Here is a 27,786-nt window from a genome sequence, read left to right on the forward strand (position 1 = left end):
ACAAATTAAGGTCGCATTCTGAATTTATTATATATACCAGCGAATAAAGAGACAATGAAGCTTTCGTTATTTGGTAGAGCTTTTTCATGCTCCATCCTTGCAAATTTATTTCTTTTAGAGCAATTTAGACTGTTTTTTCCTATACTCTTGTCGTCTTATTTCTTTTCTTTTATTGCACCACCGTGACACAAGCAAAAAAGCGAGTATTAAATTAATTCTTTATTAGGAGAAAGAAGTAGGGTTTATAGCTTCGTCCCTCTCTATTCAATGTGCTTTTTCTCCCACCTTGGAAGGTTATGAGTGCTAATCTTTTGACAAATATTTTTCCAAGTTATTTTGTGAGAAAATTAATTTTCACAGAAAATGCCTACGTGAAGAAAACAATCAAAAACACCTTCTTGGAGATTATGGGCACTCCTGGAAGCATTTTGATTGAATTTACATTCAATCTTCAAATATTTAAAAGTACCATAGGCCATTTATGAAGGTATATATTGAGATTAATTGAAAATACTCCACCCTGAATTAAGAATTGATTGAAAATGTAAAACCAAACCGATAAAAAATTCCTTTTCCGATAGTTGTGTTCACGTTCTTTACTGCTCAACAAAAACTTTTAATAAGTTTCCAATATTTTCCTTACCGAGTTAATCGTCTCATTTCAGAACTTTTGTACATAACTTCATACATCAACTTGGTGAGAAAATGTTGAACAGCGTAGAAAAGTTCTTTCATTGCTGTTTAATTTCTCTTTGAATACAACTTTCGTGTTATGTGCTACATTTTCCCTTACCTTCATGAATTGCTTTATAATTTTTAAGACGTCACATTTGCATTACACACGGAATTAAACACCATAAAATGTACTACATAATAAATTAATTTAGAACTGTTCTCTAATATGCAAAATAAAATTTTAATTTTGTTTTCTTTTCTGATTTTCATTTTAATGAATTTAATTGCAAACTATAGAAAGAAATTCAAATTTTCTACAAAAAGCATTAAAAGAGAAATAAAGCTTTAATGAGTTTTATTCAAGTTTTTCCTTGATTGAAAAACTACGGAATTTTCAACTTGATGCTATTCTGTGGGTGGAAAATCTATGCTTTTCCACTAAGTCTGCTAATTGCTTTATCAAGCCTATCAAATGCTTAAATTCACACGTTATAGATGGAGGTGTCTAGTGCTCCACCAGGCGCCCCCACTTTCGCTCCATTGTATTGATGAAATTCTTCTCTGTGAACTTTCGATGTGGAACAATTAATTTAATACGACACTTGACTAGACAATATAATGGGAATAGTAAATCATTATTTTCAGAAGACACTGTCAAGGCGAATTATTTATGTATAGCAGTGTATTATTACCTCATGGTATGTCAATAACTCCAATGTTTTCCCACCAGACCATTAATAATACCTAAAGTCAGGCCTATAGTTGAACCATATTGGTTGTAATTGTCTTGCTATGAATGAAATCTCGTATAGAATTCCTCTGTTTGACTTATGTTTAATCAGCGACTTCAGCTCTTCGGATTTACGAATTACAACTTGAAAAAAATCTTTTTATTTGATTTAAAATTAAATTTGTTTTTGGAAACTGTACTAATATTTTATTCTTTTTAAATGTGTCTAAATCTTGCTAAATCTTTCATAGTAAAAATTTTCATTGAATAATAATTATCTTCATAGCTATTGAGGAGCTTTTTCTGAATACTTTTTGGATTAGCATTTAGTTTTTTTTTATTTAGTTACTCTCTTGATATTATTACTTTTTATAACCTAACTTGAAACACCCTTTGTAACCATTTTTATTGGAATTAAGGTTTTAAAAGAATAATAATTAAATTCCAACCACATTCGCAAACAAATTCTCTTTATCGAGGCAGTAAAAGATGTAATTGCACAGTTGAATGTGTTTTACGTGCAGTTGTTAAAAATGCAAGAGATAGTGGTAAAATAGAGATTTTAGGAAGCATCATTAAGCGATGTACTTGTCGTGAATTACCTCCATTGAAAATTTGCTGAAATAACAAGCTTTGATATTTTTTTACGGAAGCATCATAGCCATTGTTGAAAAGAAGAGAAACATGCATATGAAGGAATATTAAATTCCATGAAGTGAAATTCTAGGTATTGTCTGCTTTAAAATGAAGAGGTCTTCTTATCTCATGTCAACCCTTTGTGTCCAAAGGGAGAATACGTTGGGTTCTTATCTCATCACAATTCATAACCCTCCTCAAGAGAAAAGATACTTTCCTGTGAAAATGCGTTTATTTATTTAGGTCAAGGTTTGGGGATGAATTTGCTCTATCTTGGGTAATTATATTGTGAATTTACATACAATGTAGTCTCGCATGCGTGAATTTTATTTCTTCATCTGACCCTTTCATCAATTTCGTTACACTTGGAAAAGTTTTGTAGAAAAAGAAGGTATGAATGGCATTTTGCAAGGACTCAAAAGAAGTCTCGACTAGCGTATGTATATGCGAAATCAATCGATAAATTGCCAAGTCCCGTACACACATATTTTTTCTTCAATCCCCCCAATTTACTACGATGTTTTTATGTCTTTTTTTTCCTCTTCCTCACTTCACGAAGGGATTACCAAATTTCCACGAGCTTATTGCCCGCTATAGATTTTTTTTCGTTTTCCTCAACTTCTCGTACGGCTTTTCCTGGGTGGCAAATGAAAAGCAAAAGAGGCTAAAAAAGACCCTAGAGCAAATCCCGGAAGCAGGATGTGATAAGTGGTGCGGTGCTTTTGAGAGCACAAGTGTTTAGTTCAAATGATGAGTTATGGCAATCACATAATTGGATCTTCGGGGGAGGCTTGAATTTATGATGCTAGCCCAAAGATGCCAGCGGAAATGATGAAATATCATTTCAGTGGTGCTTCCTTTCGAGAAAGAAAGAGTAATTTTGAGGTGTTTCTGATTTATTATTACTTTCACGGAACGACTTTCACCTTAAAGAATCATGAGAATAGCAGCAGGAAACACCCTCTGATGGAGCACATACAGGGTGAATTATCATGTGAAAGGACGCACACGCTGAGAAGCTTTTCCTGCCACAGCAGAAGTCACTTTTGCAGAATATGTTGAGCTTTTTTCTAATACGTCCTTCCCACACAGCATGATATTTCCCACAACTTCTTCTTTACCACAACTTTCATGTGCTCAGCTCACTGTATAAGTTGAAGACTTTATAAATCAAAATGATAGAAGAATGCTTTTGGAAAAGCTTTAGAAAATTCAAAACCACTTTTGCTTTAAATTCCTTTTTTCTTTAATTTAAATTCCTAAATCTGGAAATTTGACAACTCTGATAGCGTGAAGAAAATTCACAAGAAGGCATTTAATTTAGTTCGCTTTCAGTGAAATTGTGACATTTATTTTAAAGATTAGATTTGGGTATCCGCATGAGGAGTATGGCTGCGAGGGAAATATTCACATAATGGAACAAGGAAATTAAACTTTAATTTGTTCTTCACATATTTCCACCGTCTTGCTTTTACCCTCCCCCCACCCCCTCCATCGCAATGCTATTTACATGTTTTCACATAAGAATATTTACGAAATGCAAACAAATAAATATTTCCTCAGTGGTGGTGTCATATTTCTGCGGAATCTCCAAGTTTGTGCACGCTGAGCCAAATGCGATTTTTGGGGGTGAGTGTGGGCGATTTGGGATTTATAGCTAGTGCATCAGGGAGTGGTTCGCCATGTGTAATGCGGAACTCCTTGAGGAGGGACACGAGCATTAGTTTGATTTGCATGATGGTGAAATGCATCTCAATGGAAATTGCATCTCGCCGTCCAAATGGCATGAACGTGCCTTCAGCTATCCCATCAGAATCCCCGTTGAGGAAGCGCTCAGGATCGAATTTTTCGGGATTGACATGGTACCGGGGGTCATGATGTATGGCATAAATTGGAACAACCACGGGCATACCCTCCTCAATGATGTACGTTGAATTTGGCACATAATATTCCTTGCTCGTTATTCGCCAAGTGCTCCCAATTGGGGGGTACTTTCTCAGGGTTTCTGCAAATTCAGAAAACTTATTTCAGATAGGGTAATAAAACTTCCCTCTCAGCTCAATTCGTGTTTGGGTGTGAGATAAAAGTTATATGTAATGTTATACATTACATACCTACATATATATTCAAAGGGTGAATCTCTTTCAGTTCACTGTACTACATATACGGGTTAACCGGTAAAATCATTAAGCTAATCTTATCTCCTATCAAGATAAATTAACTTACAATTTACTATGCTATAGACAAAATCATCAATTGATCCCATTAGATCTCTACTAAAACGGATATTTAAGAATAGACAAAAAACAATGAAAACTTACCGAAAATTACGGCATCCATGTATTTCAGATGTGCTAGACTTTGGTATGTGATATGTTGAGACTTGGGAAGAATGTCCGTAATTTCACGCCTCAACATGCTTTGAATGTCTTGACTCTTAGCCAATTCGTACATGCAGAACGCCGTAGTGGCCACTGATGTCTCAATGCCGGCGATAAACAACCCAAAAGCTCTTCTTGTTATTTCCTTCGAATCAATTTTCTTTGAAAGACGTTGCCCATTGGGTTGCCCCACGATCTTAATCAACTTCTGATAGCGTTTATCGCTAAGGTCAGCTCTTGTCTGCTCTATTATCAGCTTCTCAAATGACTTCAGTATGTCGTCCATAGAGGAAATTCCAAAAAGTGAGGCCATTTGGGGGAAAGTTTGCTGAAAGAGATACTGTTTGTGCCTTTTCCCCGATAATTGTAGATGTTTTCGAGCTAATTTTTCCAAATTATCCAATTTTGGGCCTTTGAGACTCATTCCCAAAAAGCAATTGGCGATAAACTTAACATTGTACCCTAGTGATGCGTCGAAAGCATCAATTTTCTGACCATTCACATTCTCTAGGTTGGTCGAAAAATCGCATGCAATGTCCAAAGCACGATTCCATATGCTCTTCCACATTGAATCAATCACGACAAAATCCCTCTTGTGTGAATAATAATCCCAACTTTCGGAAGGGGAATCCATGGCAAAATGTGGTTCTGTGAGTATGTTGCCGGCGAGACGTGCGTCGAGGGGAAGGATGGCGGCACGCTGGAGGTAATAGAAGCCACCCAATTGTGCTTTCACGCTGAGCTTTGTGTAGCTTTCAGCGATGGCGAGTGCGATATGGTGCTTCTTTCGTAGATTACCCATCAGTAGACGTGGTTTCACATGGGCTATCCCCCGACGCTTCCACACTGATAGACGTCGCTTTAACCACCAATATATTCCACCCACTGCAATCACCACAATCACCAGCACATCACATTCCACCATTTCTGCACCCACCCTCATGCGTTGGAGTGCACACTAATTCAGGAGAAGCCACTCCACAAGGACTTTTCCACTTGGGAGCTCAACCACCACCGTATACCAAGTGAAACCTCTGCCCATTGCGAACATAAAAGCTTCGCACCGTATTCAGTCAAGCAGATAAGAAGGGGAGACCTCTCTTAAAGAAATCTATGAAATATTTCGTACAGTTATTGCTAAGTATGATTTTTTCCATTCGAAGGATTTTTTTTCTATATTCTCAACATCCTTCAACGTCTCATTATACTCCTACAAAAATTTTGAAAATGAAATAAATCTGTTTATGGGTACTTTTGATAGATTTTTTTTGTGAAAGATCTAACATAAGATAAATAATTAACTTCACCAAAAGTCCACACTCAACATAAACAAAAATTTAACACAAAATCAATTTTCTAAATAATGATATTTTTCAATGTTATATAAAAACCGTTAAAACTATATATATAAATAAATAATAAAATATGAGAAATATTTCTCATTTTTTTCATGAAATTTTGAGACCTTCTTCACTCCCACCAATACAATTTGGCATTAATCAGTAAAAGCGATAAGATATTTCGATTTCAATCGCACACCCACAAAGTTTATTTCACCTTATTTGTATTTATTACATCACTCAACGCAATTTCCTATAATTCCACTACAAAGCACTCACAGGTGTATGTACCTTTAGGTACAGAAAACTTTTATTTACATCTAATGGTATATATTTGTGCCGATGGGAAAGACTTTTGAAGGCAAAAGTGGAAAACAGCTAATGTGGTTGAGATAGTTTTACAGCAAGGGAAATGTTTGCAACCAAACTTTCACCATTCTATACATTTTCCCCTCTTTTGATAATATAAAAAAAACTTTTACCAAGCAAATATCCAAGAGGAATACAGCACAGAGTGAAATAAGGTTTTCATGCTGTAGTTATGGTGTGTAAATGTTAAAACGACCTCAAGCATCCATTAAGAAGCTTTTATCTCTATCAAACACTTTCCAATTTGTTCCATTCCCTTGATAAAAGGAATGGTTTTATACATTTGGATTCTGTGTTAAATGCTCTGACATTCAGTTCCTTATAAATTTCTTAAATATACATATTGCCCATCAACGATAGGCAAATTGCGCAATTAGAAGCTGTAAAAGAAATTAGATCCTTCGAAAGCTTTTGTTTCTGGTAAATTATTTTTAATTGTCTCAAATTCTTGAAAGCCTTCTTTTGTTATCTCTTTTGAAATTCTTCAAGAGTAAAAGTTTATAAAGGTAAAATTGGGAGCAGATTGAAGACGAAAGTCGATAAAAATAGCAAAAAAGTTTATTCATTTTCCTTTTACAGAATTACTTTGAAAATTATTTCTTATAGATAATCCCAAGATCCTACATAACTGAACTGGTCCTATGGTTTTTTATATTATTATAATTTAAAGAAAGCTAATAAATGTTAAAAATTAATTTCGATCTATCGAACTGAATTAAATAGTATTTTGGATTAGATAAAATTAATAATTTATTTCTCATTGTTTCAACTTCCTTCAACTACATATTCCCCTCAACTTTTCCGGACTTTTCCATAATGTATCGGAAATGGGGAAATATTCCATTCCTGCTAATGGCTATATATCGAAAAGTTTACTTCTCGGAAAACTTTACAAATTGCTGTTATTCACATTACAAAAGCTCTAACGTCACAACCAGGCGAATTTATTTCAATATTTAGATGAGCTAAAAGTAAACTTTCACTGAGAATGAATTTCTTTGATGATATTTTTAAGTTGAAAGGGTATTTACAAATAAAAATACATACATCCATTTCAAAAACAGATTAAGAGAGTTCTAAACTAATAGCATTAGATTTTCCCTAACTCGCTGCATATTCGTGGGATTTTTAAGGGTAGTGTCACGACGTGAAAAATGTTAGAGGAAATGCTATTTGAAATTTTAATGAACTTTTCCATTATATAGTAGATGTATTTCTGTATGTGTGTTTGAAATGCGAAACACGGTTGCACTTTACTTCTTCTCTGACTTTTTTTACCGACAAATAAATCAGTTTGAGGCAAGTACAAACTTTTGCAGTTCAATCACTACGCACATGACATTTGAAATTTTCATATAGGTACGTACGAGGATAGGATTTATGATGTTCCAGTACACAAAAACCAGTGATATACTATGCCAACCATACGGTTACATACTTGTTTGTACAATATGCACTGTCAAAGGTAAACAGCAAAATTTAATGACAAAGCTTTGAAAAGCATTAGTGTGCAAAATTCCATGAAAAACCGAAGAAGATTGTTAAACTTTTTAATTAAAGAATAATGTTATGTAAAGGATTTTAGAACAAACTTTATTTTTAACAAACAAAAATATTGCTTTTCAGCGTTAACAATTAAAATCCGCAGAATATTTTCATTTTAAGGATTGGACATCAATGTAAATGCCACCCTCAGGGTAGATGTTAATCTCTTTGGGGTCGAATTGAAAAGGTGTCTTAGTTTTCGGATTGAGAGTTAATTTAAAATTGTCAACGATACTTGATATGGCTACAGCCAACTCCATCAGAGCAAAACGCATCCCGATGCAATTCCTTGGTCCATCACCGAAAGGTATGTAGGCCATTGGGTGACGATTTTTAATGTTCTCCTGCGTAAAGCGATCAGGGTCAAAAACGTTGGGTTTAGGATAAATTTCTGGATCCATGTGGATAGCATAGACAGGAATGAAAACTTGCATCCCCTTTTCAATGACCAAAGAAGAATTAGGGACTTTGTAGTCATTGATTGCAGATCGGAATAAAGTAAATCCAGGTGGATACATCCTCAGAGTTTCTGTAAAAAAAAATAACGATTTAAGGTTCTGAATTGAAAAGAAGGCCTAAAAATTGAAGACATACCATCTATGCATTGTCTCAAGTAGGTGAGCTCCTGACAAGCTTCATAAGTCAATTCTCCGTTGTACTTCTTCAAAACTTCGCGTGTCTCCTGACGCACACGATCCTGTATCTCCTGATTGCGTGCTATTTCAGCACAGCAATACTGCATGGTCATGGATGTTGTTTCGAAACCGCCAAAGAAGAAAATGAACGCCTGAGCTGCCATTTCATTGAAAGTCATACTCTGTGTAATCGACTTATCCTTGTTATTTTTCACTTGAAGCAGCAGCTTTACAAAATCATTCCGATCCACCTTTCCACTCTCACGATGTTGTACCGTTTCCCTGATGACCTTCATAAAGAAATTTTCCATTTCCATAGGATTAAAGCGAAGACGTAATGTCTTAGCTAAATCCTCAAATGTAAGGAAGAAGAAGAATTTAAGGCGTTTGGCAATGGTGTTAAAGTTGAAGAAAAGTTCGCTCATCCTAAGAATTTCCGTATCGTCCTGCTCCAATGCTTTACACTCAAGCCCAAATGCAGTGAGTCCAATAACATCAGCTGCAAAGCGAGCACAAACATGCCTGAAATTCTTTGGTTCGCCATGCATATGTTTCCTTAAATATGAATTTAATGCGTCGGTATGCTTAACCACCAATGGGTACATCATCTTCATCTTTCCAGATGTAAATGTAGGTGACAACTGTTGCCTAAATACGCGCCATTTCTCACCACGAAGGCTGAATAAGTGTGCCGAAAGTGGGTCATCTTCTTCATTGTAGTACACCTTCCTGTCGGCGAAGTTATTAAAGTCTTTGATCAAAATATTCTTAATAACATCCAAGTTAGTTGGAATTATGCGTGGTGATGTGAAGAAGTAGAAACCAACAAAGTCAGATTGTTTCTTATAAGTGTCGTAGGATTCTTTAATGAGCTTCGAGAAATGTTTCCTTCCCAAGGGGTCAAGGTTCCCCACAAGGAATGTAGGTGCAACAACGGGAACATTCCGATCACTCCAGTAGTTGTATGATCTCTTTATATAGTACCAAGCAAAGCCCAGTACACCCACTAGAAGATATATCCACGTATCCATGATTTCTTCACTACCTTTCCACCAAATTTTTACGTCTTCACCTTTTGCGTTTCAAGACTTAAGTAAATTGAATACCAAAATCCAAATTGTATTTATAAGCTCACGGCTACCAGTACAGAGGTAAAATTATTTAATACCTCTTGTTTTGATTTGTACAGAAAGAGAAGCGCGTGTTTTTTTATCTCTCAATTGAGATAAATTTGCCATGTCTAAGAATGTTTATATTTTTAGCTTTTTTTTATGATAGACGCCATGCGAAAAAAAACTATCACTGTGTGAACGCAAAGACGAAATTAAAAGTCATCGTGATTGTGAGCTCGTTGTTCATGATCCTGCATGGAAACGATTGATTTTTCTGCGTATTTTTTCGTATTTACTTTTATTTTTTGAAAATTTGCCCTAAAATTGAAAAGAACCTATCCCTAAAATTATTTCTAATATTTTTTACAGGGAAAATTTTGCATTTATAAAGTGGAATGAATATTCAAAATAAAAAAAAAACTCATCATGAATTGTAAAAATATTATACCGCATTCATATCATTTTTCTGTAGGTATATGACCTACTGATAAACGGAGAAGGAAATTCCACACGCGTAGAAGAATATCAGTTAAACAAAATTTTAAAAATCATCCCGAATTGCAATAAAATTGCAAATAATGGTCGACATTTGGAAACAATCTTTTGTACCGTTCAAACTGTTTGCACCTGTTATATCTGTAAGAAAAATACGTGCTAAATTTTAGATTAATCAACTTTCAATGGATCTTTTTTATCTTAATTTAGATTTCCAAATTTTTTTTTAATTATCTCTTTATAAGCTTTATTGGATTACAACGCGTTTTTCTTTTTTGTTATCTTAAATATATTTTTTTGAAACGTAAACCAATAGTGAATAAACTCATACTAATATTTACATTAAATCAACATTTATAAGGAATTATAGTTGAAGAGGTTAAGCTAATGATGATGAATCTTCAATGTTAATTTTTGAAAGTGAGTAAATAAAAGACTTCTTCATCCAATGCGAACAAAAACAATAAATTTTATTAAGTAATAATAATAGTTGGAATTTCACATAAACCAACTATTAATTATATACATATAACACTGACAAAGTTAAAAATAACTGGCATGACTCCGATTGAAGGCAATTTGTCGATGAAATATAATCTTATCTATTATATTTATTAACACAATAAGCACAGTATAATATGTCACACAAAAGTATCAATTTAACAACACCTATTAATCTATACGCATTCATGCGATGTGGTGCTATTAATTTATTATGATTTTATCTTCTAAAAAAGAATTCATTCATTTTTACTTAAATCTTCAATATCAAACCATGCACCTCCTTTGACATTAGTTATAACATCTGTGGGATCTAATTCAAGTGGCGTTGCTGTCTTTGAGTTCAAAGTTAAACGGAAATTATTTAAAATGTAGGCTAAACCGACAGTGACCTGCATCAAACCAAAACGCATTCCAATGCAATTTCTGGGGCCATCTCCGAATGGTAAATACGTCGCTGGATCGCGCTTTTTAACATTTTCCGGTGTAAATCTGTCGGGATCGTAAATTTCGGGATTTGGATAATATTCTGGGTCCATATGAATACCCATCACAGGAATGAAAATTAATTTTCCTTTCTCTATAGTTTGATTTGTGTTTGGAATTTTATACTCCTTAACACAGTCGCGGAATAAAACAACAGCCGGTGGATGAAGTCGAAGAGTTTCTGAAAATAAGATTATTTCTTAGTCAACTGTTTTAGCTGCCTCAATCAAGAACTTACCATCAATACATTGACGGAGATAAGTCAATTCTCGTAAAGCTTCGTATGTTAGTTCTCCATTCCATTTCTTTAGCACCTCCCTTACTTCAGTACGTACTCGATCTTGTATATCAGGATGCTGAGCTAAGTTACAGAGGCACCATTCCATTGTATTCGATGAGGTCTCAAAACCACCGAAGAAAATAGCAAAAGCTTGAGCCGCGAGTTCATTGAAATTCTTAAAAATCTTTCCATCCTTATCAGAATCTCTTATTTCCAATAGATGCTTCATAAAATCATTCTTATCTACTAGTCCACTCTCTCGCATTTCGATTGTTTCCTTAATGACTCTCATGAAAAATTCTTCCAATACAATGTGATTGAAACGAAATCCCAAAGCTTTGGCCAAATCTTCATAGAGAAACTCAAGGAAGAACTTCAAGCGACTCATGAAGGTGTTGAAGGAAAAAAAGTGTTTACCAACTCTGAGTATTTCAGAATCTTCATTAACTAAGGCACGGCATTCAAGTCCAAAAGCCGCACTTCCAATAACATCCGCCGTAAAGCGAACACATACAGACTTCATTTCCATTGGGCCATCGTTGATGTGCTTCTCAATGTATTTTTGAAGATTTTTTGCTTCAGCAATAACGAGCGGGAACATCATTTTCATCTTGCTAGAGGTGAATGTGGGGGTCAATTTTTGTCTCAAGATGCGCCATTTCTCCCCTCGAATGGCAAACAAATGAGCCGAAAGTGGATCATCTTTTTCATTGTGGAAAATTTTACGGTCACTGAAGTACTGAAAGTCCTTGATGAGAATATTCTTAATTAGTTCCGAACTTAGGGGAATTATTTGTGGTGATAGGAGGAAGTAGAAACCCGCAAAATGTGCCTTGTTCTTCAATTTCAAATAAATATCTTGCAGAACACACCCCAAATGCTTCTTGCCAACATCCCCAAGATTTCCCAGTGGGAATTTGGGGTCAACCACCGGCACATTTCTATCACTCCAGTAACTTAGTACTTTTCTCACACGATACCAAATGAATGCAACTGCACAGAAGAAGAAAGCAATGATAATGGGGAAAGTCATTTTTGCCTCTTCTTAATGAATCTTTAGATGAGTTTTGTTACAAACTTCTTTTATGTGGTGAACCTTTCTGGTGAATAGCTTAACTCCAACTGAATGCTCTTGAAAACCAAAATCTGGAAATACATATTGAGAATTTCGAGATTCAAGTTTGAGGAAAACGTGTTTGCTTATTATGTTGTACCATAAAAGAATATTAAAGATAACGACAAAAAATATGCAACAAAATGCTAATGTAAGTGTGAACCGCATGAATATGTATTCTCTTTTCATGTTGAATTACTTTTGATAAACATTTAAAGTTTTGTTTTTCCTTTAAGATTTACATAAACAATGTGACGAATTCGAAGTAGAAATTTCGTGAGTCATAACGTCTGGGAACATCTTGAGGAACATCACTTTCATTTCACTGGAGGTGAATGTGGAGGTCAATTGTTGTCTCAAGATGTGCCATTTCCCTCTCCGAATGACAAATAAATGAACAGAAATGGATCATCCTTTTCAGTGTAGCAAACTTTACGGTCACAAAAGTATTGAAAGTCCCTAATGAGGATATTCTTGATGAGCTCTGTGCTTAGTGGTATAATTTGCGGGGACATTAAGAAGTAGAAACCCACAAAGATATCCTTTGTTCCTCAATTTCAAATGAATGTCTTTCACAACGACAACCCTAAAGTACTTTTTGTCAACTTTACCAAGATTACTCTATGAGAATTTTAGGTACACCACTCTGGTAAATTTCAATAACACGCAGTAAATATTTAAATTTCTCAATTTCAGTGTAGTGGCCCATTTAAAAAATATATAATTTATACCTTCGCAATACGAAAAGAGGATTTAATTCCTTTCCTTTCCTATATAATCTTGTAAGTACCTGCCCATGTAATTTATTGACAAAAAAAGTAAATAGGTAAGCTTATTTATCCGAGTCATTACGGCAAATATTTTTTTTATATAAAGGTGTGAACCTTTTTAGAAATAAATAAAACACCTTGCGTGTGAAAGCTTCGAAGCTTCTTCGGTCGATTAAGTCCTTTATCTTTGGCTTCTTTGAGTGATAAAGTGGACGTCAAACGGTGAGAACGCCCGTAGAGAGGGTAAATTGCAGGAGCAATTACAGACAAATTAGTCGCTCCATTTCATTAAAAAACATCAGATACAAACACCACAATTCTTACCCACGAATTACTCGACAAATTAAGTGATGTCATCGGTCTCGGTACTTGGTCATCATATTATATCTACCGTATGTATTACCTACACATAAAAACTAATAAATATATTTGACCCTGATAAAATAAATAAAAACAAAGTCACGTGGATTATATCAATAAATCACGCACACAAGTATAGTAAAAAAAATATATATAACTACCTCTGAATGTAAAATAATACACCCAAAGATTGTCTGTCTACTATTACCTACAAAACAAATATTGTCCATATAAGCTTCTTCAATATATGTATGTAAGTTAACGAACTTTTGATAGTAAATATTTTTCGCATAAAAAGCGTGTCATAATTAATATCAATTCCAGTAAACCTCTACCAATTCTTCATTTAAAAAAAATCTAAAATATTAGAATTATTTATCATGGTAATATATTATATAACAATACCTAAAGAATCTTCTTTATGAAATGCAGAAATTAATCGCATATAACTTTAATCCTGAAATAATACAGAAACTTTAAAACTAATGAAATTTGATACTTAATTTATTATGCAAAGCTGTCAGTTTGATTTTAATACGAGTTTTTGATGAAATAATTTGCAAAGCAAAAACACTGAAAGTTTCTTAATTAAAGTAATCAGATATTTGAAATATGACTTCAGCTATATATAATTAAAGCAAAACAAAAACAACAATAAAATAATGCTCTGGAAATTTAAATCACAACTTATCTGTAGTTACTTTTTTGTAATTTCATTATAAACAAATTATTCTACCTACTCAAAAACTTTATCTAATTAGGTTTTAACACTTTAACGGTTAATATCAATAAAAAAAATAGGTAACATAATTAATTTTGCAAATATCGTTTGAAATTTCAGTAGAAAAAGTAATGAAAGTTGAATTATCTTACAACTTTTCAATCTTCAACCAAATGCTATCTTTAACTTTAAGTACAATGCTGCGTGGTGTAAAATTGAGTGGTTCCTGGGGAGTTTTATGACATGGTGTCAATTTGTAATTCCTGAGCATTGTTACAATTCCAATTCGCGTCTGGAGCAATCCAAAGCGCATACCAATGCAACTCCTTGGTCCCTCCCCGAATGGCAAGTACGTGTACGGATGACGATTCCGCACATTCCCTTCGCTAAATCTCTCGGGATCGAATTTATCGGGATGTGGATAGATTTTGGGATCGTGATGGACAGTGTAGACGGGTAAGAAGATGAGGGTATCCTTTGGTATTGTATGGGGTGTCCCTTCGATGGGGTAATCATTTGCTGCTTTCCTCACGAGCATCTCCACAGCTGGATATTTTCGGAGCGTCTCTATGAATGGGGAAAAGAAGAAAAAAGAAAATGATAAAAAGGGGGTTTTTCACTTGGTGAATACGACGAGAAAATCCCACGTTTTTTGTGGGATACAGAATGACTCGAATGACTCACCATTTATCACTTTCTCAAGATATTTCATTCCCATGACAACTTCATATGTAAGAACTCCATTTGTCTCCTCGAGAGACCGCAAGATTTCCTCGCGCAGCTTCTCCTGAATATTCGGATTGCGAGCCAATTCATACAAGCAGAAAGATATGGTTGTTGAGGAGGTTTCAAAACCCGCAAGGAAGAAAACAAAACACTGAGCCGCAAGCTCATTGAGGGTGATTAAGCCGGATTTCTCAACAGTCCCATCAGTTTCGAGGTTTCCGCTATTCTTCAGTCTCAGGAGCAAATCCATAAAATCCGACCGAACAATTTTGTTTTCTTCTCTGTACCTTACTGTTTCAGTGATGACACGCATAAAGTAGGAGCTGATTTCCTCCTCAATTGCCCTAATACCTAATTTGCGCGATAAATCCGGGAAGATACCGAAAAATAGCTGGCGAATTGCCTGCTTTCGACTTGGTAGGAAAAATCTCTTTCCAAATAGCATCAGGTCCTCATTAGGATTTTTCAGTGCATTGCATTCAATACCAAAGGCACAGTTTCCAATTATATCCATCGTAAAGCGTGCCATTGTATCATTGATGTCCATATCACAACTCTCATGCATTTGCTCATCAACTATCCTCTTCAGTTCGCTCGTCACCTCAACCATTATATTGGACATCATTTTGATTTTGCCCGATGTAAATGTTGGGCTGAGTTTGGTCCTCAGTACACGCCAAGGTTCACCCTCAAGTGTAAAAAGATGTCCCGACAGTGGGTCGTCCTTTTCATTGTGATACAATCCACGATCTTGGAAATTGTGAAAATCCTTGACAAGAATTTTTTTTACCAACTCCGGATCAATGGCCACCCCTATTGGTCTCATAAATATGTACATTCCCACAAATTTCTCACGTCCAGAAAATCTGTTATAAAAGCTCGTCAAGATGTCACTGAAGCGAACATCCCTTGAGACACCCTTTGTATTTCCATATGGAAATTCAGGTTCAACATAGGCAATCCCTCTATCCTTCCAGTATCGAAATTTTCGCATAGACCACGAATAAATAAGGAATCCGCTTCCACCAATAATAACTAATAATGTAAAAATCCATATGAAAATCAACTCCAGTCCATCCATTTTGATTACAATTCTCAGCTCTTTTATACAACACAACTTCACTCAATTACTTCACAGCTCTGACTAAAATAGCTTCGTTTATCTACACACGTCTAGCCGAAAATTCTTGTAGGTAATCAAAAATACAGACACAGCTTGATTTTCATGCTATTACCACGATACTTCAACAGAAACCCCCGCGATATACAAAATGATTAAGCACCAAGGAATTTTGAGATCAACGAAAAAAATCGATAAATGGAATAACTAACTCTTGGGAATTGTATTGTAATGATTCAACCGCAAGCACCCCATAAAACTCCACTAAACTAAACCAAGTGCCGAAAATTAATTGCATCAATGCAATACACATCCAAACATATTTCACAAAATTGCATAACAGTGGCTAGCACAAAATAAGAGGAGACTTTTAATTGCAGCAATTAAAATGGGTATTATATTGTACAGGGCAAAAATTATATTATAATTAAAGTGCTTATATATTTTACACACTATATTGTTGTACAGAGAGATTAAACATTTATATGTATAGTGCTTTTTGTTCTCTCAAAAATATAAGTTAATAGCAAAATTATAAGCTCCCAAAAAACAATTATATTGCACTTCCATTAAAATTTTACAGTGATAAAAATTTAATTTAATTTAATTATGCTTCAAAGTTGTGAATTTTATTTTCAGACATTTGATAAATTTATTTTTTAAATAGTAAAACATAGTTTAAACCTTTTTGCAAATAAAATTTTAATGTGTAAATATTTTGTAAAGCAAATTTACCATTCCTATACCATAACAAAAAGATCTCATACACATAACGCATTGTTTTCGCGTTAGCTTGGCTTTTAATGTGTATATGTGAATGGTAAATTAAGCCAAATTGAATGATTTTCCCCCAAATGGAGGAAGTCTTATAGAACATCTGGAGGTCACAAAAAGATTAGCTTCTACATAAAAATTGTATAATGGATGACTTAAGCTTTCAATCTATCGTGAAAGACGCGACGCAAAAAATCGTTGAAAACTCACATGAAGGAAACATGGACAACAGATTAGATTAAAATTTTCCTTATATTTTTCGTTATATATATAGGTAAAGTAAGTAACATTGAATTGTATAATTTACATAGTAAGTACAGGTGTCTAGTACATGAGGTAGATAATACTTTTAATTATACAACAGGTTGCAGCAATTAGATTTCTATTTCTATTTCTATTAGATTAGTTTTCAAATCTCTATCTTTCGTTTGTAAGTTTGTGTCACATACTATTTATTAAAACACCTAAAAGCAACTTGAAAAATTTACAAGTCATAGTACAGTCATTAGACATTATCAAAATGCTTCGTCACTATGTAATGATAAAAGAAGAAATGCAATATGTTAGGCATACTTTAGATTTTTTCAATCTTCAGCCACATTCCACCTTTCGGGGAAAGAACTGCACTGGTTGGTTCATATTCCATTGGAATTGGTGTTCTAGATGTCGGAGTAATCCTGTATTTGCTTAGTAGAGTAGCCAAACCAACCCTAGTCTGCATCATTCCGAATCTCATGCCAACGCAATTCCGTGGACCATCTCCGAACGGGAGCCATGAATATTGATGTCGATTCTTGATATTCTCTTCGGTGAATCGATCAGGATCAAATTTATTTGGCTCAGGATAGATATCTGCATCGCGGTGGATACCAAATACGGGGATACTGAAGAAGGTTCCCTTTTTGAAAGCGAGGTTACGATCAGGAATTGTGTAATCCTTGGTCAGGCTTCTTATCAAGTTTGGTACAATTGGGTGCATCCTTAATGTTTCTAAAATATTCAGAAAACCATAATTATAAAAATTACTTTTTAATTTTAATTGAATATCCTTACCTTTAATGATCTGATCGATATATTTCATTTCCATACAAGCTTCGTAAGTATACTGGCCATTGTACTTTTCAAGAATTCTGTTAACTTCTTCCCTCGCTTGATTCTGAACCTTTTGGTCTTGGGCCAATTCATAGAGTGCAAAAGTCATCGTAGACGATGATGTTTCAAAACCAGCAATGAAGAAAAGGAACGTTTGAGCTGCCAGCTCCTCAAAACTCATTGTACCGAGATCAACATCATCACCCTCCAGTTTTCCGGTATTCTTAATTTGTATTAGTAAGGAAAGAAAATCATTTCTTTTCACATTGTTCTTCTCACGGTAGTCAATAGTTTCTCTCAGAAGTCTCATAAAGAATTCTGAAACATCAACTTTTGTTGCTCTGATGTGAAGAGCTCTGCCAATATCTGGAAACATTGACAAGAAGAATAATTTCAAGAACTCAAAGCCTTTAAAATCGAACACTTTCTTTCCCATCCTGCGAAATTCGGTATCCGGATCATTCAAACTATTGCACTCAACGCCAAAGGCACAACTTCCAATAACATCTGTTGTGAAACGACCCAAAATATCTTTAATTTCAACTTCTTCCTTCTTATTTGCACATTCTCCCAAAAATTGTTGAAATTCTTGAGCAACAGCAATAATCGTGCTGTGCATCATTTTCATTTTGCCAGATGTAAAAGTTGGGCTCAATTTTGTCCGCAAATGCTTCCATCTTTGTCCAGAGAGGGCAAACAAGTGTCCAGAGAGTGGATCATCTCGTTCATTGACATAGATTCCTCGATCATGGAAATATTGGAAGTCTTTTACCAATATATGCTTTATTAAGTCCAAATCCAATGGCATCACTACTGGCCGAATAAAAAAGAAGACTCCGCCAAGTACATCTCTTCCTTTTAACTTCGAGTACATTTCACGAACAAACATTCCAGTATGCCTCTTTGATCCAACTCCCCATAGATTTCCCAAAGGAAATTTCGGTGTAACAAATGGGATTCCTCTTTCCTCAAAAAATCTGTATTTCTTTTTAATCCATAAATAAGCGAGGATCACCAAAGTGACCACACCGTAGAATATTAGGGTACAATTGCACACCATTTTTTTTTAAATAAACTCCAAAAGCTTCACTTCACTTTAAACTCACTTCACTACTTCCTCACCTTAGTGAGACTGACGAAATATTCGCAACTCACAATGATATAAATACAATTCACAATCAAGATACACTACACATGAGAAAGATTACTCATACTCGATCTTCACACACTGTGAAAAAATCATATGGCCAAAATATGTAATATCATGATTTATGATACCTATACTACATAAAAAAAAACCACACTTAAAAAAATTGAGATGTATGTAGGTATACCTACTCTATCTTGTATAAACATACATACATTATAGTATGTGTACTGTATGAACTATGTTTTTTTAATGTACAACTTGCAAAAAATAACAAGGAATATACATTATGTACAAGAGTGGCAGCTTTATAATTTATCGTTTGGTTTCATCATACAAAGAAAAAAAACATGCCGGTTAATGACGGTGAAGTTCAATCTTTTGCACAACATTTCGAGTTATTTCAACCATCATGATCAGTTAAAATCTTAATCTTTGTGTAAAAGAAAGTGGGTATTATAATACTACTTATTATAAGTGGGTATTAGAAACTTCTATTGAACTTGGTAAACTGGTACCAAATATTTTTCAAGAATCCTGTGAATTTCTTCCCTAGTATTGAATGAAAATTCACACAGAGAAACAAAAGATTTTTTTTTTAACTCTCCTTCCTTTACAATAAGATTTTTGAGACGAGGAAAAGATATATTAGATTTTTTGAATTTCCTTTTATTTCCCATAGTCTGGGAAGTACGTAATACTGCATTGGAGTATAGTATAAACACATGTTTTGTACAAAGGTCTAGGATGAGAGGTAGATTATACCTATCTTAAACTAATAGAGAATAAATTACTATGGAAATTAATTTGCTTGTTTTCAAATATCTAATATCTCCTTTTATTGCTTTGAAAGATTATAATACATTACGTACATATATTAAGAGGTATACATACTTGAAAAATCAGATAGTCATAAATTTATTAAAACATGATAACAAATGAAATGTCAAAATGCTTCGTCATTTTATACTGTTGAGGTACAATCTAAGTAGATTAGAACTTTTCAATCTTCAGCCACATTCCACCTTTTGGGGAAAGAACTGGACCTGTTGCTCCGTATTCCATTGGAATTAATGTTTTAGATGTCGGAGTAATCCTGTATTTGCTTAGTAGAGTAGCCAAACCAACCCTAGTCTGCATCATCCCGAATCTCATGCCAACGCAATTCCGTGGACCATCTCCGAACGGGAGCCATGAGAATTGATGTCGATTCTTGATATTCTCTTCGGTGAATCGATCAGGATCGAATTTATTTGGCTCAGGATAAATATCTGCATCGCGGTGGATACCAAATACGGGAATACTGAAGAATGTTCCCTTCTTAAACACGTAATCACGATCGGGAATCTTGTAGTCCTTAGTTAGAGTTCTTACCAAGTTTGGTACAATTGGGTGCATCCTCAATGTTTCTTGAATTGCCAAAGAAAATTTTTAAAAAGAAATATAAAGTAAATATTAAGATACACCCTTACCTTTAATTATCTGATCGATATATTTCATTTCCATGCAAGCTTCGTAAGTATACTGGCTGTTGTACTTTTCGAGAATTCTATTAACTTCTTTTCTGGCCTTATCTTGAATATCTTGATGTAGAGCTAATTCGTAGAGTGCGAAAGTCATCGTAGACGATGATGTTTCGAAACCAGCGACGAAAAAGACAAATGTTTGTGCTGCTAACTCATTAAAGCTCATTTTACCAAGATCAACATCATCACCTTCCAATTTTCCAGTATTTTTAATTTGTAATAGTAAGGAAAGAAAGTCATTTCTTTTCACATTGTTCTTTTCACGATATTCAGTAGTTTCTCTCAAAAGTCTCATAAAGAACTCAGAAACTTCTTTTTTAATTGCTCTCATACGAAGTATTTTACCAATATTTGGAAACATTGTTAAGAAAAAGACTTTCAATATCTCAAAACCTTTAAATTCAAATACTCTTTTTCCCATTTTACGAAATTCTGTGTGGGGATCTTTTAAACTATTACATTCAACGCCGAAAGCACAGCTTCCAATAACGTCTGTTGTAAAACGGCCCAAAATATCTTTAATTTCAACTTCTTCCTTATTATCAGCACATTCTCCCAAATATTGCTGGAATTCTTGAGCAACAGCAATAATCGTGCTGTGCATCATCTTCATTTTGCCAGATGTAAAAGTTGGGCTCAATTTTGCCCGCAAATGCTTCCACTTTTGACCAGAAATTGCAAATAAATGGGCCGTAAGTGGATCATCTCGTTCATTGACGTAGACACCTCGATCGTGGAAATATTGGAAGTCTTTCACCAATATATGCTTTATCAAATCCAAATCCACCGGCATCACTACTGGCCGGATAAAAAAGAAGACTCCACCAAGAATATCTCTTCCTTTCAATTTAGAATAAGCTTCAAGAACAAGCATTCCAGCGTGCCTTTTTGTTCCAACTCCCCATAGATTTCCCAAAGGAAATTTCGGTGTAACAAATGGAATTCCTCTTTTCTCGAAAAATCTGTAGTTCTTTTTTACCCATAAATAACCAAGGATCACCAATGCGACCACACCGTAAAATATTAAAGTACAGTTGTACTCCATTTTTAGCAGGGATTATTCTTAAATGTTTTAGGTAGTCCCCAAAAGCTAGACTTCACTTTAAGATCACTTGACTACTCCCTCACCTTAGTGAGACTGGCAAAATACTCGCAATTCACAGTGATATAAAGACAATTCGCAATCTTATATTACACATCAGGAAGATTATTCTCCAATCAAAATTCTAGTTTATTGTCTCCTTGTTTAATGCTACGTTATCTTTCATTATTATTTTTTATTTCTAATTTAAGTACGATTTTTATGTGTCGTATTTCTTTGTTGATTTTACTAAATTTTCTCTTAAAGTTAATTCAAATATTCTCCAAATACTGATAAACACATGCTGTGAAATAAATCATATGTTTGAAATATCATCATGACTTAAGATACATAAAACACCCACACAACAAAACTTTAAATATATACTAGTACTTGTACAATACATTCATGTACTTACCTATTAAGTGATTATATCAGCTGTAGGTGTGTTATGTTGTTAATGATCAACTGCATATAATAACAAGGTATATATTATGTGAAAGAAAAGCAATTTTATAATTTACCGCTTGATTTCATCATCCAAATAAAGACAAAACATGCCGGCTAATGACGGTGAAGTTCAATCTTTTTCACAACATTTTAAGTTATTTCAACCAACATGTTCAGTTGAAATTAAAGAATAAATTAGAAAAGGACAAAGTGCATGTATTGTATTTTTTCTCAACGTTCAAAAGGAGTTTGTCAGATAAAATACCTATAGTCTTAGAAAAAATGTTAATCTGTCCGAAATACCTACTGAAACCGACAAACCTCAAAACGATTAAACAGTTAAAGTAAATTAACAATTTTTAATCAAAGCGAAATTTTATTCAATATTTCTGATTACATTTCAAAAATTAAAAAAAAAACTTGATTGAAACAAAGTATAATTATTTTTGACTTAAAATTTGTGATCATTAAATTATACGATAAAATATGATAAATGCTTTACAATGTGAACCTTGGTGTTAACCACATGAAGTGAAATACCACCTATTCTTTGGCACAAAATCAAAAAATAAGAACTTGCATAGATACTCTTTTAGACTAGATTATCATTTTTATTTTGAAAGAGTATTTTTTAAATTTTTTATGTGTATAAACATTCAATAAAGAGCTTTTGGAAGCTATAGAGAGCTATATTCTTTAAACTTTTTCCACTTGAAGCCACATTCCTCCTTGAGCAGTAAGTACTGCAGTATTAGGAGCCAAAACTATAGGAATCGGAGTTTTGGGAGAAGTCCTAACTCGATACTTTGATAGGAAGTTTGCCAATCCAACTCTAGTTTGCATCATCCCAAATCTCATCCCAACGCAAATCCTCGGGCCTTCTCCAAAAGGAAGCCATGCATAAGGATGGCGTGCTTTGATGTTGTCCTCTGTGAATCTATCAGGATCAAATTTATCTGGATTAGGGTAGATCTCTGGATCACGATGAATAGCATATGAAGATATAAGAACTTTTGACTTTTTCTTAATAACAAACTCATAATTTGGAATTTTATAATCCTGAACAGCTTCCCGTATTAATGTGTCGGTCACTGGATACTTCCTCAGGGTTTCTGTTAAAACAAATTAAAAGACATTAGAACTAAAAAAAACATATTTTATGTATTCTCATTTTACCCTGAATAACTTGATCAATGTATTTGAGCTCCATACAAGCCTCATAAGTATATTCTCCATTGTATTTTTCAAGAATCCTATGGATCTCTTCTCTAGCTCGATCCTGAATATCTTGATTTTGAGCCAATTCATAGAGAGCAAATGTCATTGTAGATGAAGAGGTTTCAAATCCAGCAATGAAGAATAGGAATGTCTGAGCAGCTAATTCCTCGAATGTCATTTTTCCCAAATCCGTATCATCACCTTCCAATTTTCCTGTATTTTTGATCTGAAGCAGTAATGAAAGGAAATCATTTCTCTTTATGTTATTTTTCTCCCTGTACTCAGTGGTTTCTTTGAGGAGTCTCATGAAAAATTCAGACACTTCTGGCTTTGTAACTGTTACTCCCAATTTAACTGAAAGATCCTGGAAAATAGTCACAAGAAATTGCTTCAAGAAATCTAAACTGCCAAATTCGAAAACCATTTTTCCGATCCTTCGGAATTCCGTATCGGGCTGTTTAAGGCTGTTGCAATCAATACCAAATGCACAAGTTCCAATCACATCAGTCGTGAACCGAGCTAAAATATCCTTAATTTCAACTTCTTTCTTCTCTTGTGCAATTGGTTCCAAGTAACCTTGAAATTCTTTAGCAACAGCAATGATCGTACTGTGCATCAACTTCATCTTTCCAGATGTAAAGGTGGGACTCAGTTTATTTCGTATTGTTTTCCACCTCTGGCCAGACAAGGCGAAAAGATTTCCCGACAACGGGTCATCCTTTTCATTCACAAAAATTCCTCGATCATGGAAATACTGGAAATCTTTCACTAAAACTTGTTTTATAAAATCCAAATTGGTTGCCAAAAATGCGGGTGTTGTGAACAAATAGATTCCCCCGATGACATGCTTTCCTTTGAAAGCGTTGTAGGCTTCTTGGAGAAAATATGTTAGAGGTCTCTTGTAGCCAAGACCCCAAGCATTGCCAAGTGGAAATGTTGGTTCTTGGTAGGGTATTCCATTGTCCTTGAAAAATCTGTACTGCTTTTTAACCCACAAATACCCAAGGTACACAAAGGTCACTAGTGCTATTAAAATTAGGAAACAATCCATCTTCCACCCACAGTTAATTGCGAGTCCGATTGAGACGTTTTGCTTTGGTCACGTCTGCCTAATAACTGAAGGAAAATTTTATATAAAAGCTAATTTTATACGCAGCACCATTCAACACATTTGTCTATGTTGCATCATAAAAAATATTTTGTATTTGTGTTCGATTGTACATGCTTTTCACGACATATTACATACATACTAATACTAATAGACTTGTCTCGGAAAATTTTTCTTATGTGTATAGTAAAGTCTTCGATAGTATACAGATATTAAACATAAACATAGTCAAGAATCTTCAATAATGTGCTTAATATCGTGACTTTGCTTCCGCATATTAGATAAATTTTGAACAAAGACCAGACTTAAGCTCAAAACCTGTGCTTCATGTACCTCCCACACATCACACATTCTAAGGCATTATAAATGATACAATGAAAACAATCAAATATGTTCATATGGCGCCCGCTAATGTGAGCATGATATTGCATAAATTAAATACATGAATCAATTATAGAGCAATGTATGTATATCAAAATCATATTATACTGACGACAAAATAATAAATATTTTTTTTTATTCTTCCTTCATGCTATAAATGGTAGAAAAAGAATTTCGTTTTTCCTTTTATTATATAGATCAATGGTATTCATTAATGTTATATTTTATGTATGTATGTAGGCATGATATGTGTAGTTGATTTACATACATATGTATGTATGTAATACGCGAAAAAGAGTGCGGGTATCCCGCGTGCCATGTGTTTGTATAATCTTTCCGAAATTCACAAACCAAGGTCACTCTACGTAACAACTGATTTTTTGGCTTAGAATAAAGCCTATAGGAAAAGTCTTTTTAAATTATGTTGTTTCTCGCTCGATAAGAGTATTGACTGATAAGATATCACATACCAAGCACGAGTCGAACCGTCTAATGTTTCGTTAATTTTAACCACATACCACCTTTAGAAATTAATATTGGTCCTTTAGATTCATAAACAATTGGAATGTGTGTTCTAGCTGTCGAAGAAATTTTGTACTTGCTAAGGAATATTGCTAATCCTAATTTAGCTTGGGTCAATGTTATTTGATTTTCGAGACTGCCTATCCTTTCAACTCCGAATGGGAGCCATGAACACTGATGACGTTTCTTGATTTCTGACTCAATAAATCTATCAGGATTAAAAACTTCAGGATTGGGGTAAATGCTAGGATCTCGATGTATAGCGTATACTGGGATAAGAGCCCAAAGTCCCTTCTTCATCATATGTAGACTGTCTGCAACAGGATAATCATACAAAAGACGCCTCTGCAAGAAACTCACTGGTGGATATTTCCTTAGCGTTTCTGTGAAAAATAAATCAGTGTAAGAAACTTCTTGCTTTTAAAGTCCTTCGATGGAAAATCATAAGAATATGTTTTGAACATACTTACCACGAATAATGAGATCCACATATTTAGCTGACATACAAGCTTCAAAATTAAATTCTCTGCTGGCTTTGAGAATCGTACGAATTTCTTTTCTTGCTTTGTCCTGAATATCCTGATTGAGAGCTAATTCATAGAGAGCGAAACTCATTGTAGATGTTAAAGCTTGAAGACTAGAGATATATATCTCAAAAGATAAATTTACTACGTCATGAAAATTAGTCCTTCCTTGATTCATCACAGCTTTTGTTTTTTCGTTGTTCTGTAATTGTAATAGAAGCGTCAAAATATCCTTATTTTTTGTCTTTTTCTTCTGAGCTAGAGCGTCTTTGATGATTTTAATAAAAATCTTTGGAATGTTCTTCTCATCTTCGTTTATTCGTAGAATTTTAGCCATTTTTGGGAAAGTTTCCGCAAACCAGTGGCGAATGATTTCATTTCTCCCTTCATTTGGAAATACAATTTCCTTTGTGATATTACGAAGTTTAGTTATAGAATTTTTTGAGCTGCAGTATTTTGTTCCGAAGATGCTAGCCAGCATGGTATCTGTTGCAAATCGGTACATAGTATCAGTGACCTCAATTTCCTTCATTGCGAGCCTTGTTTCCAAATATTTATCCAATTTTAGGCTTATTGATTGCAATGTCGGATAAATCATTTTTAATCTGTCCATTATTGCATTTTCACCCAATTCTCTCCAAGACTGTCTCAACGATGGGCCAGGAAAAATATCCTGCGCTATTAAACAGTTTTCATCTTCACAACGAAAATACTTTGTATCCTTATATAATATTCTCCAAATTAAATTTAGATCCAATGGAAGAATAACTGGTTTAGTGATAAAGTAAAGTCCTCCAAAAATATCCTTTCCTTTGAGATCATTGTAGGAATCTTCCAAAAATATCGCAATATGTGTTTTGGATCCAGTGCCCCAAAGATTTCCAAGAGGAAAGGATGGTCTCACGAAAGGAGTACCCCTCTTCAACCAGTAGTCATACTTCTTCTTAATTAGCAAATGCAAAACAAGTATCAGAGTCAAAAGACACAAAACAAACCAACTGAAAATCATTTCTTCACATGAAATATTTAAACTGTGGTAGTAAAAGAAACAAAATTCGATACTTTCAAGTACACGATCACTCTTCAAGTACCATAAAACCTACAAAGCGTTCGATTTTATAGGTATGAAACGTTTCACCTACCACGCTATTTGGTAGTGTTTGTGAAAATTCAAAACTCGGACTCTGATAAGGTCAATGATAAAAAAAAAGAAACACCAAAGAACTTCGGAAAAAACAATCATGATTCTCTATATTTTCACTAGAAATGAAAACATTACAAATCTTTGTTGCTTTTGATAAAAAGATTACAAAATGAAATTGAAAAAAAAAGATATGGCGATGAAACGGCAAAAATACAATAAAGCTTACAATCTGGCTTAGTGACAATAATTGCATGTCATACTACCTAGAGCTTTTCAATTTTCAGCCACATCCCACCCGGTGGTGAGATAAAGGCAGACAGTGGAGCATAGGTCATTGGGATAGGTGTTTTCTGGGTAGCTTTGAGTCTGTATTTACTAATAATTGTTGCCAAACCCACACGTGTTTGCATCATGCCAAATCTCATTCCAACGCAAATTCTAGGTCCTTCTCCGAAAGGAAGATACGCCATTGGATGTCTGTTCCTGATGTTCTCCTCAAGGAAACGATCAGGATCAAATCTCTCAGGATTCGGGTAGATCTCTGGATCACGATGAATCCCATAGACTGGTACTAGAACACCGACTCCCTTTTGAATAACATGTTTGGTATTAGGCACATGGTAGTCATTCGTTGCAATCCTAATCAGATTATCAACAATCGGATATTTCCTCAGTGTCTCTGAAGCGAAATAAATTCAAATTTTAAAACATTTTCAAGAAAATCTGGAAAATCCTAAAGGACATAAATCCTTACCCTGAATAACACGTTCGAGATATTTGAGTTCCATACAGGCTTCATACGTAAACTCTCCTCCATGCTTTT

General features: G+C 34.4%; 8 protein-coding genes across 11 annotated transcripts in view; 1 reads left to right on the forward strand and 7 right to left on the reverse strand.

Moving 5' to 3' along the window:
• LOC129797630 (cytochrome P450 6a9-like) overlaps positions 1-26,380 on the reverse strand; it is a 667,408-nt gene extending 641,028 nt beyond the window's left edge. Inside the window, exons 1-3 of the mRNA XM_055840398.1 lie at positions 25,766-26,380; positions 23,243-25,678; positions 22,421-23,178 (exon numbers count right to left, since the gene is read on the reverse strand). Of these exons, the coding sequence (XP_055696373.1) occupies positions 22,763-23,178; positions 23,243-24,335 (1,509 nt within the window). The 5' untranslated portion in view covers positions 24,336-25,678; positions 25,766-26,380 and the 3' untranslated portion in view covers positions 22,421-22,762. The remainder of the gene's footprint in view (positions 1-22,420; positions 23,179-23,242; positions 25,679-25,765) is intronic.
• LOC129797635 (cytochrome P450 6A1-like) overlaps positions 1-27,786 on the reverse strand; it is a 690,618-nt gene that overhangs the window by 641,028 nt on the left and 21,804 nt on the right. The window contains exons 1-2 of one of the 2 annotated variants that reach the window (XM_055840402.1): positions 17,824-18,991; positions 16,403-17,760 (exon numbers count right to left, since the gene is read on the reverse strand). The exons of the other annotated variant lie outside the window; for it this stretch is intronic. Coding sequence (XP_055696377.1) covers positions 17,345-17,760; positions 17,824-18,922 — 1,515 coding nt within the window. The 5' untranslated portion in view covers positions 18,923-18,991 and the 3' untranslated portion in view covers positions 16,403-17,344. Of the gene's footprint in view, positions 1-16,402; positions 17,761-17,823; positions 18,992-27,786 lie in introns of those variants that run through there. 2 annotated transcript variants of the gene reach the window in all.
• LOC129797457 (sodium/calcium exchanger 1) overlaps positions 1-27,786 on the forward strand; it is a 121,904-nt gene that overhangs the window by 59,208 nt on the left and 34,910 nt on the right. The window lies entirely within an intron of this gene.
• On the reverse strand, positions 3,264-5,459 carry LOC129797576 (probable cytochrome P450 6a23). The gene is made up of 2 exons (XM_055840305.1): positions 4,363-5,459; positions 3,264-4,046 (listed from the first exon to the last, which is right to left on the reverse strand). The coding sequence occupies exons 1-2, from the start codon at positions 5,363-5,365 to the stop codon at positions 3,613-3,615; spliced, it is 1,437 nt and encodes a 478-aa protein (XP_055696280.1). The 5' UTR covers positions 5,366-5,459; the 3' UTR covers positions 3,264-3,612.
• Positions 7,262-9,536, reverse strand: LOC129797571 (cytochrome P450 6a2-like). The gene is made up of 2 exons (XM_055840296.1): positions 8,271-9,536; positions 7,262-8,205 (listed from the first exon to the last, which is right to left on the reverse strand). Exons 1-2 carry the CDS (start codon positions 9,340-9,342, stop codon positions 7,787-7,789), a joined length of 1,491 nt encoding a protein of 496 aa, XP_055696271.1. The 5' UTR covers positions 9,343-9,536; the 3' UTR covers positions 7,262-7,786.
• On the reverse strand, positions 10,356-12,439 carry LOC129797569 (probable cytochrome P450 6a20). Its single transcript, XM_055840294.1, has 2 exons — positions 11,144-12,439; positions 10,356-11,086 (listed from the first exon to the last, which is right to left on the reverse strand). The coding sequence occupies exons 1-2, from the start codon at positions 12,216-12,218 to the stop codon at positions 10,659-10,661; spliced, it is 1,503 nt and encodes a 500-aa protein (XP_055696269.1). The 5' UTR covers positions 12,219-12,439; the 3' UTR covers positions 10,356-10,658.
• On the reverse strand, positions 14,074-16,012 carry LOC129797556 (cytochrome P450 6A1-like). The gene is made up of 2 exons (XM_055840273.1): positions 14,835-16,012; positions 14,074-14,717 (listed from the first exon to the last, which is right to left on the reverse strand). The coding sequence occupies exons 1-2, from the start codon at positions 15,955-15,957 to the stop codon at positions 14,299-14,301; spliced, it is 1,542 nt and encodes a 513-aa protein (XP_055696248.1). The 5' UTR covers positions 15,958-16,012; the 3' UTR covers positions 14,074-14,298.
• Positions 19,834-21,691, reverse strand: LOC129797748 (cytochrome P450 6A1-like). The gene is made up of 2 exons (XM_055840583.1): positions 20,482-21,691; positions 19,834-20,418 (listed from the first exon to the last, which is right to left on the reverse strand). Exons 1-2 carry the CDS (start codon positions 21,578-21,580, stop codon positions 20,003-20,005), a joined length of 1,515 nt encoding a protein of 504 aa, XP_055696558.1. The 5' UTR covers positions 21,581-21,691; the 3' UTR covers positions 19,834-20,002.

This window comes from Lutzomyia longipalpis, chromosome 1 (assembly GCF_024334085.1).
Source record: "Lutzomyia longipalpis isolate SR_M1_2022 chromosome 1, ASM2433408v1".
Taxonomy (NCBI): Eukaryota; Metazoa; Arthropoda; class Insecta; order Diptera; family Psychodidae; genus Lutzomyia; species Lutzomyia longipalpis.

Excerpts from the sequence above, each read along its gene's own strand:
- LOC129797576 (XM_055840305.1), bottom strand. The coding sequence starts at position 5,365 with ATGAGGGTGGGTGCAGAAATGGTGGAATGTGATGTGCTGGTGATTGTG. Across the intron at positions 4,047-4,362 it reads CATGGATGCCGTAATTTTCG|AAACCCTGAGAAAGTACCCC; the intron begins GTAAGTTTTCAT and ends CTGAATTTGCAG.
- LOC129797571 (XM_055840296.1), bottom strand. The coding sequence starts at position 9,342 with ATGGATACGTGGATATATCTTCTAGTGGGTGTACTGGGCTTTGCTTGG. Across the intron at positions 8,206-8,270 it reads CTTGAGACAATGCATAGATG|AAACTCTGAGGATGTATCCA; the intron begins GTATGTCTTCAA and ends TTTTTTTTACAG.
- LOC129797569 (XM_055840294.1), bottom strand. The coding sequence starts at position 12,218 with ATGACTTTCCCCATTATCATTGCTTTCTTCTTCTGTGCAGTTGCATTC. Across the intron at positions 11,087-11,143 it reads TCTCCGTCAATGTATTGATG|AAACTCTTCGACTTCATCCA; the intron begins GTAAGTTCTTGA and ends TCTTATTTTCAG.
- LOC129797556 (XM_055840273.1), bottom strand. The coding sequence starts at position 15,957 with ATGGATGGACTGGAGTTGATTTTCATATGGATTTTTACATTATTAGTT. Across the intron at positions 14,718-14,834 it reads TCTTGAGAAAGTGATAAATG|AGACGCTCCGAAAATATCCA; the intron begins GTGAGTCATTCG and ends CCCCATTCATAG.
- LOC129797748 (XM_055840583.1), bottom strand. The coding sequence starts at position 21,580 with ATGGAGTACAACTGTACTTTAATATTTTACGGTGTGGTCGCATTGGTG. Across the intron at positions 20,419-20,481 it reads TATCGATCAGATAATTAAAG|AAACATTGAGGATGCACCCA; the intron begins GTAAGGGTGTAT and ends TGGCAATTCAAG.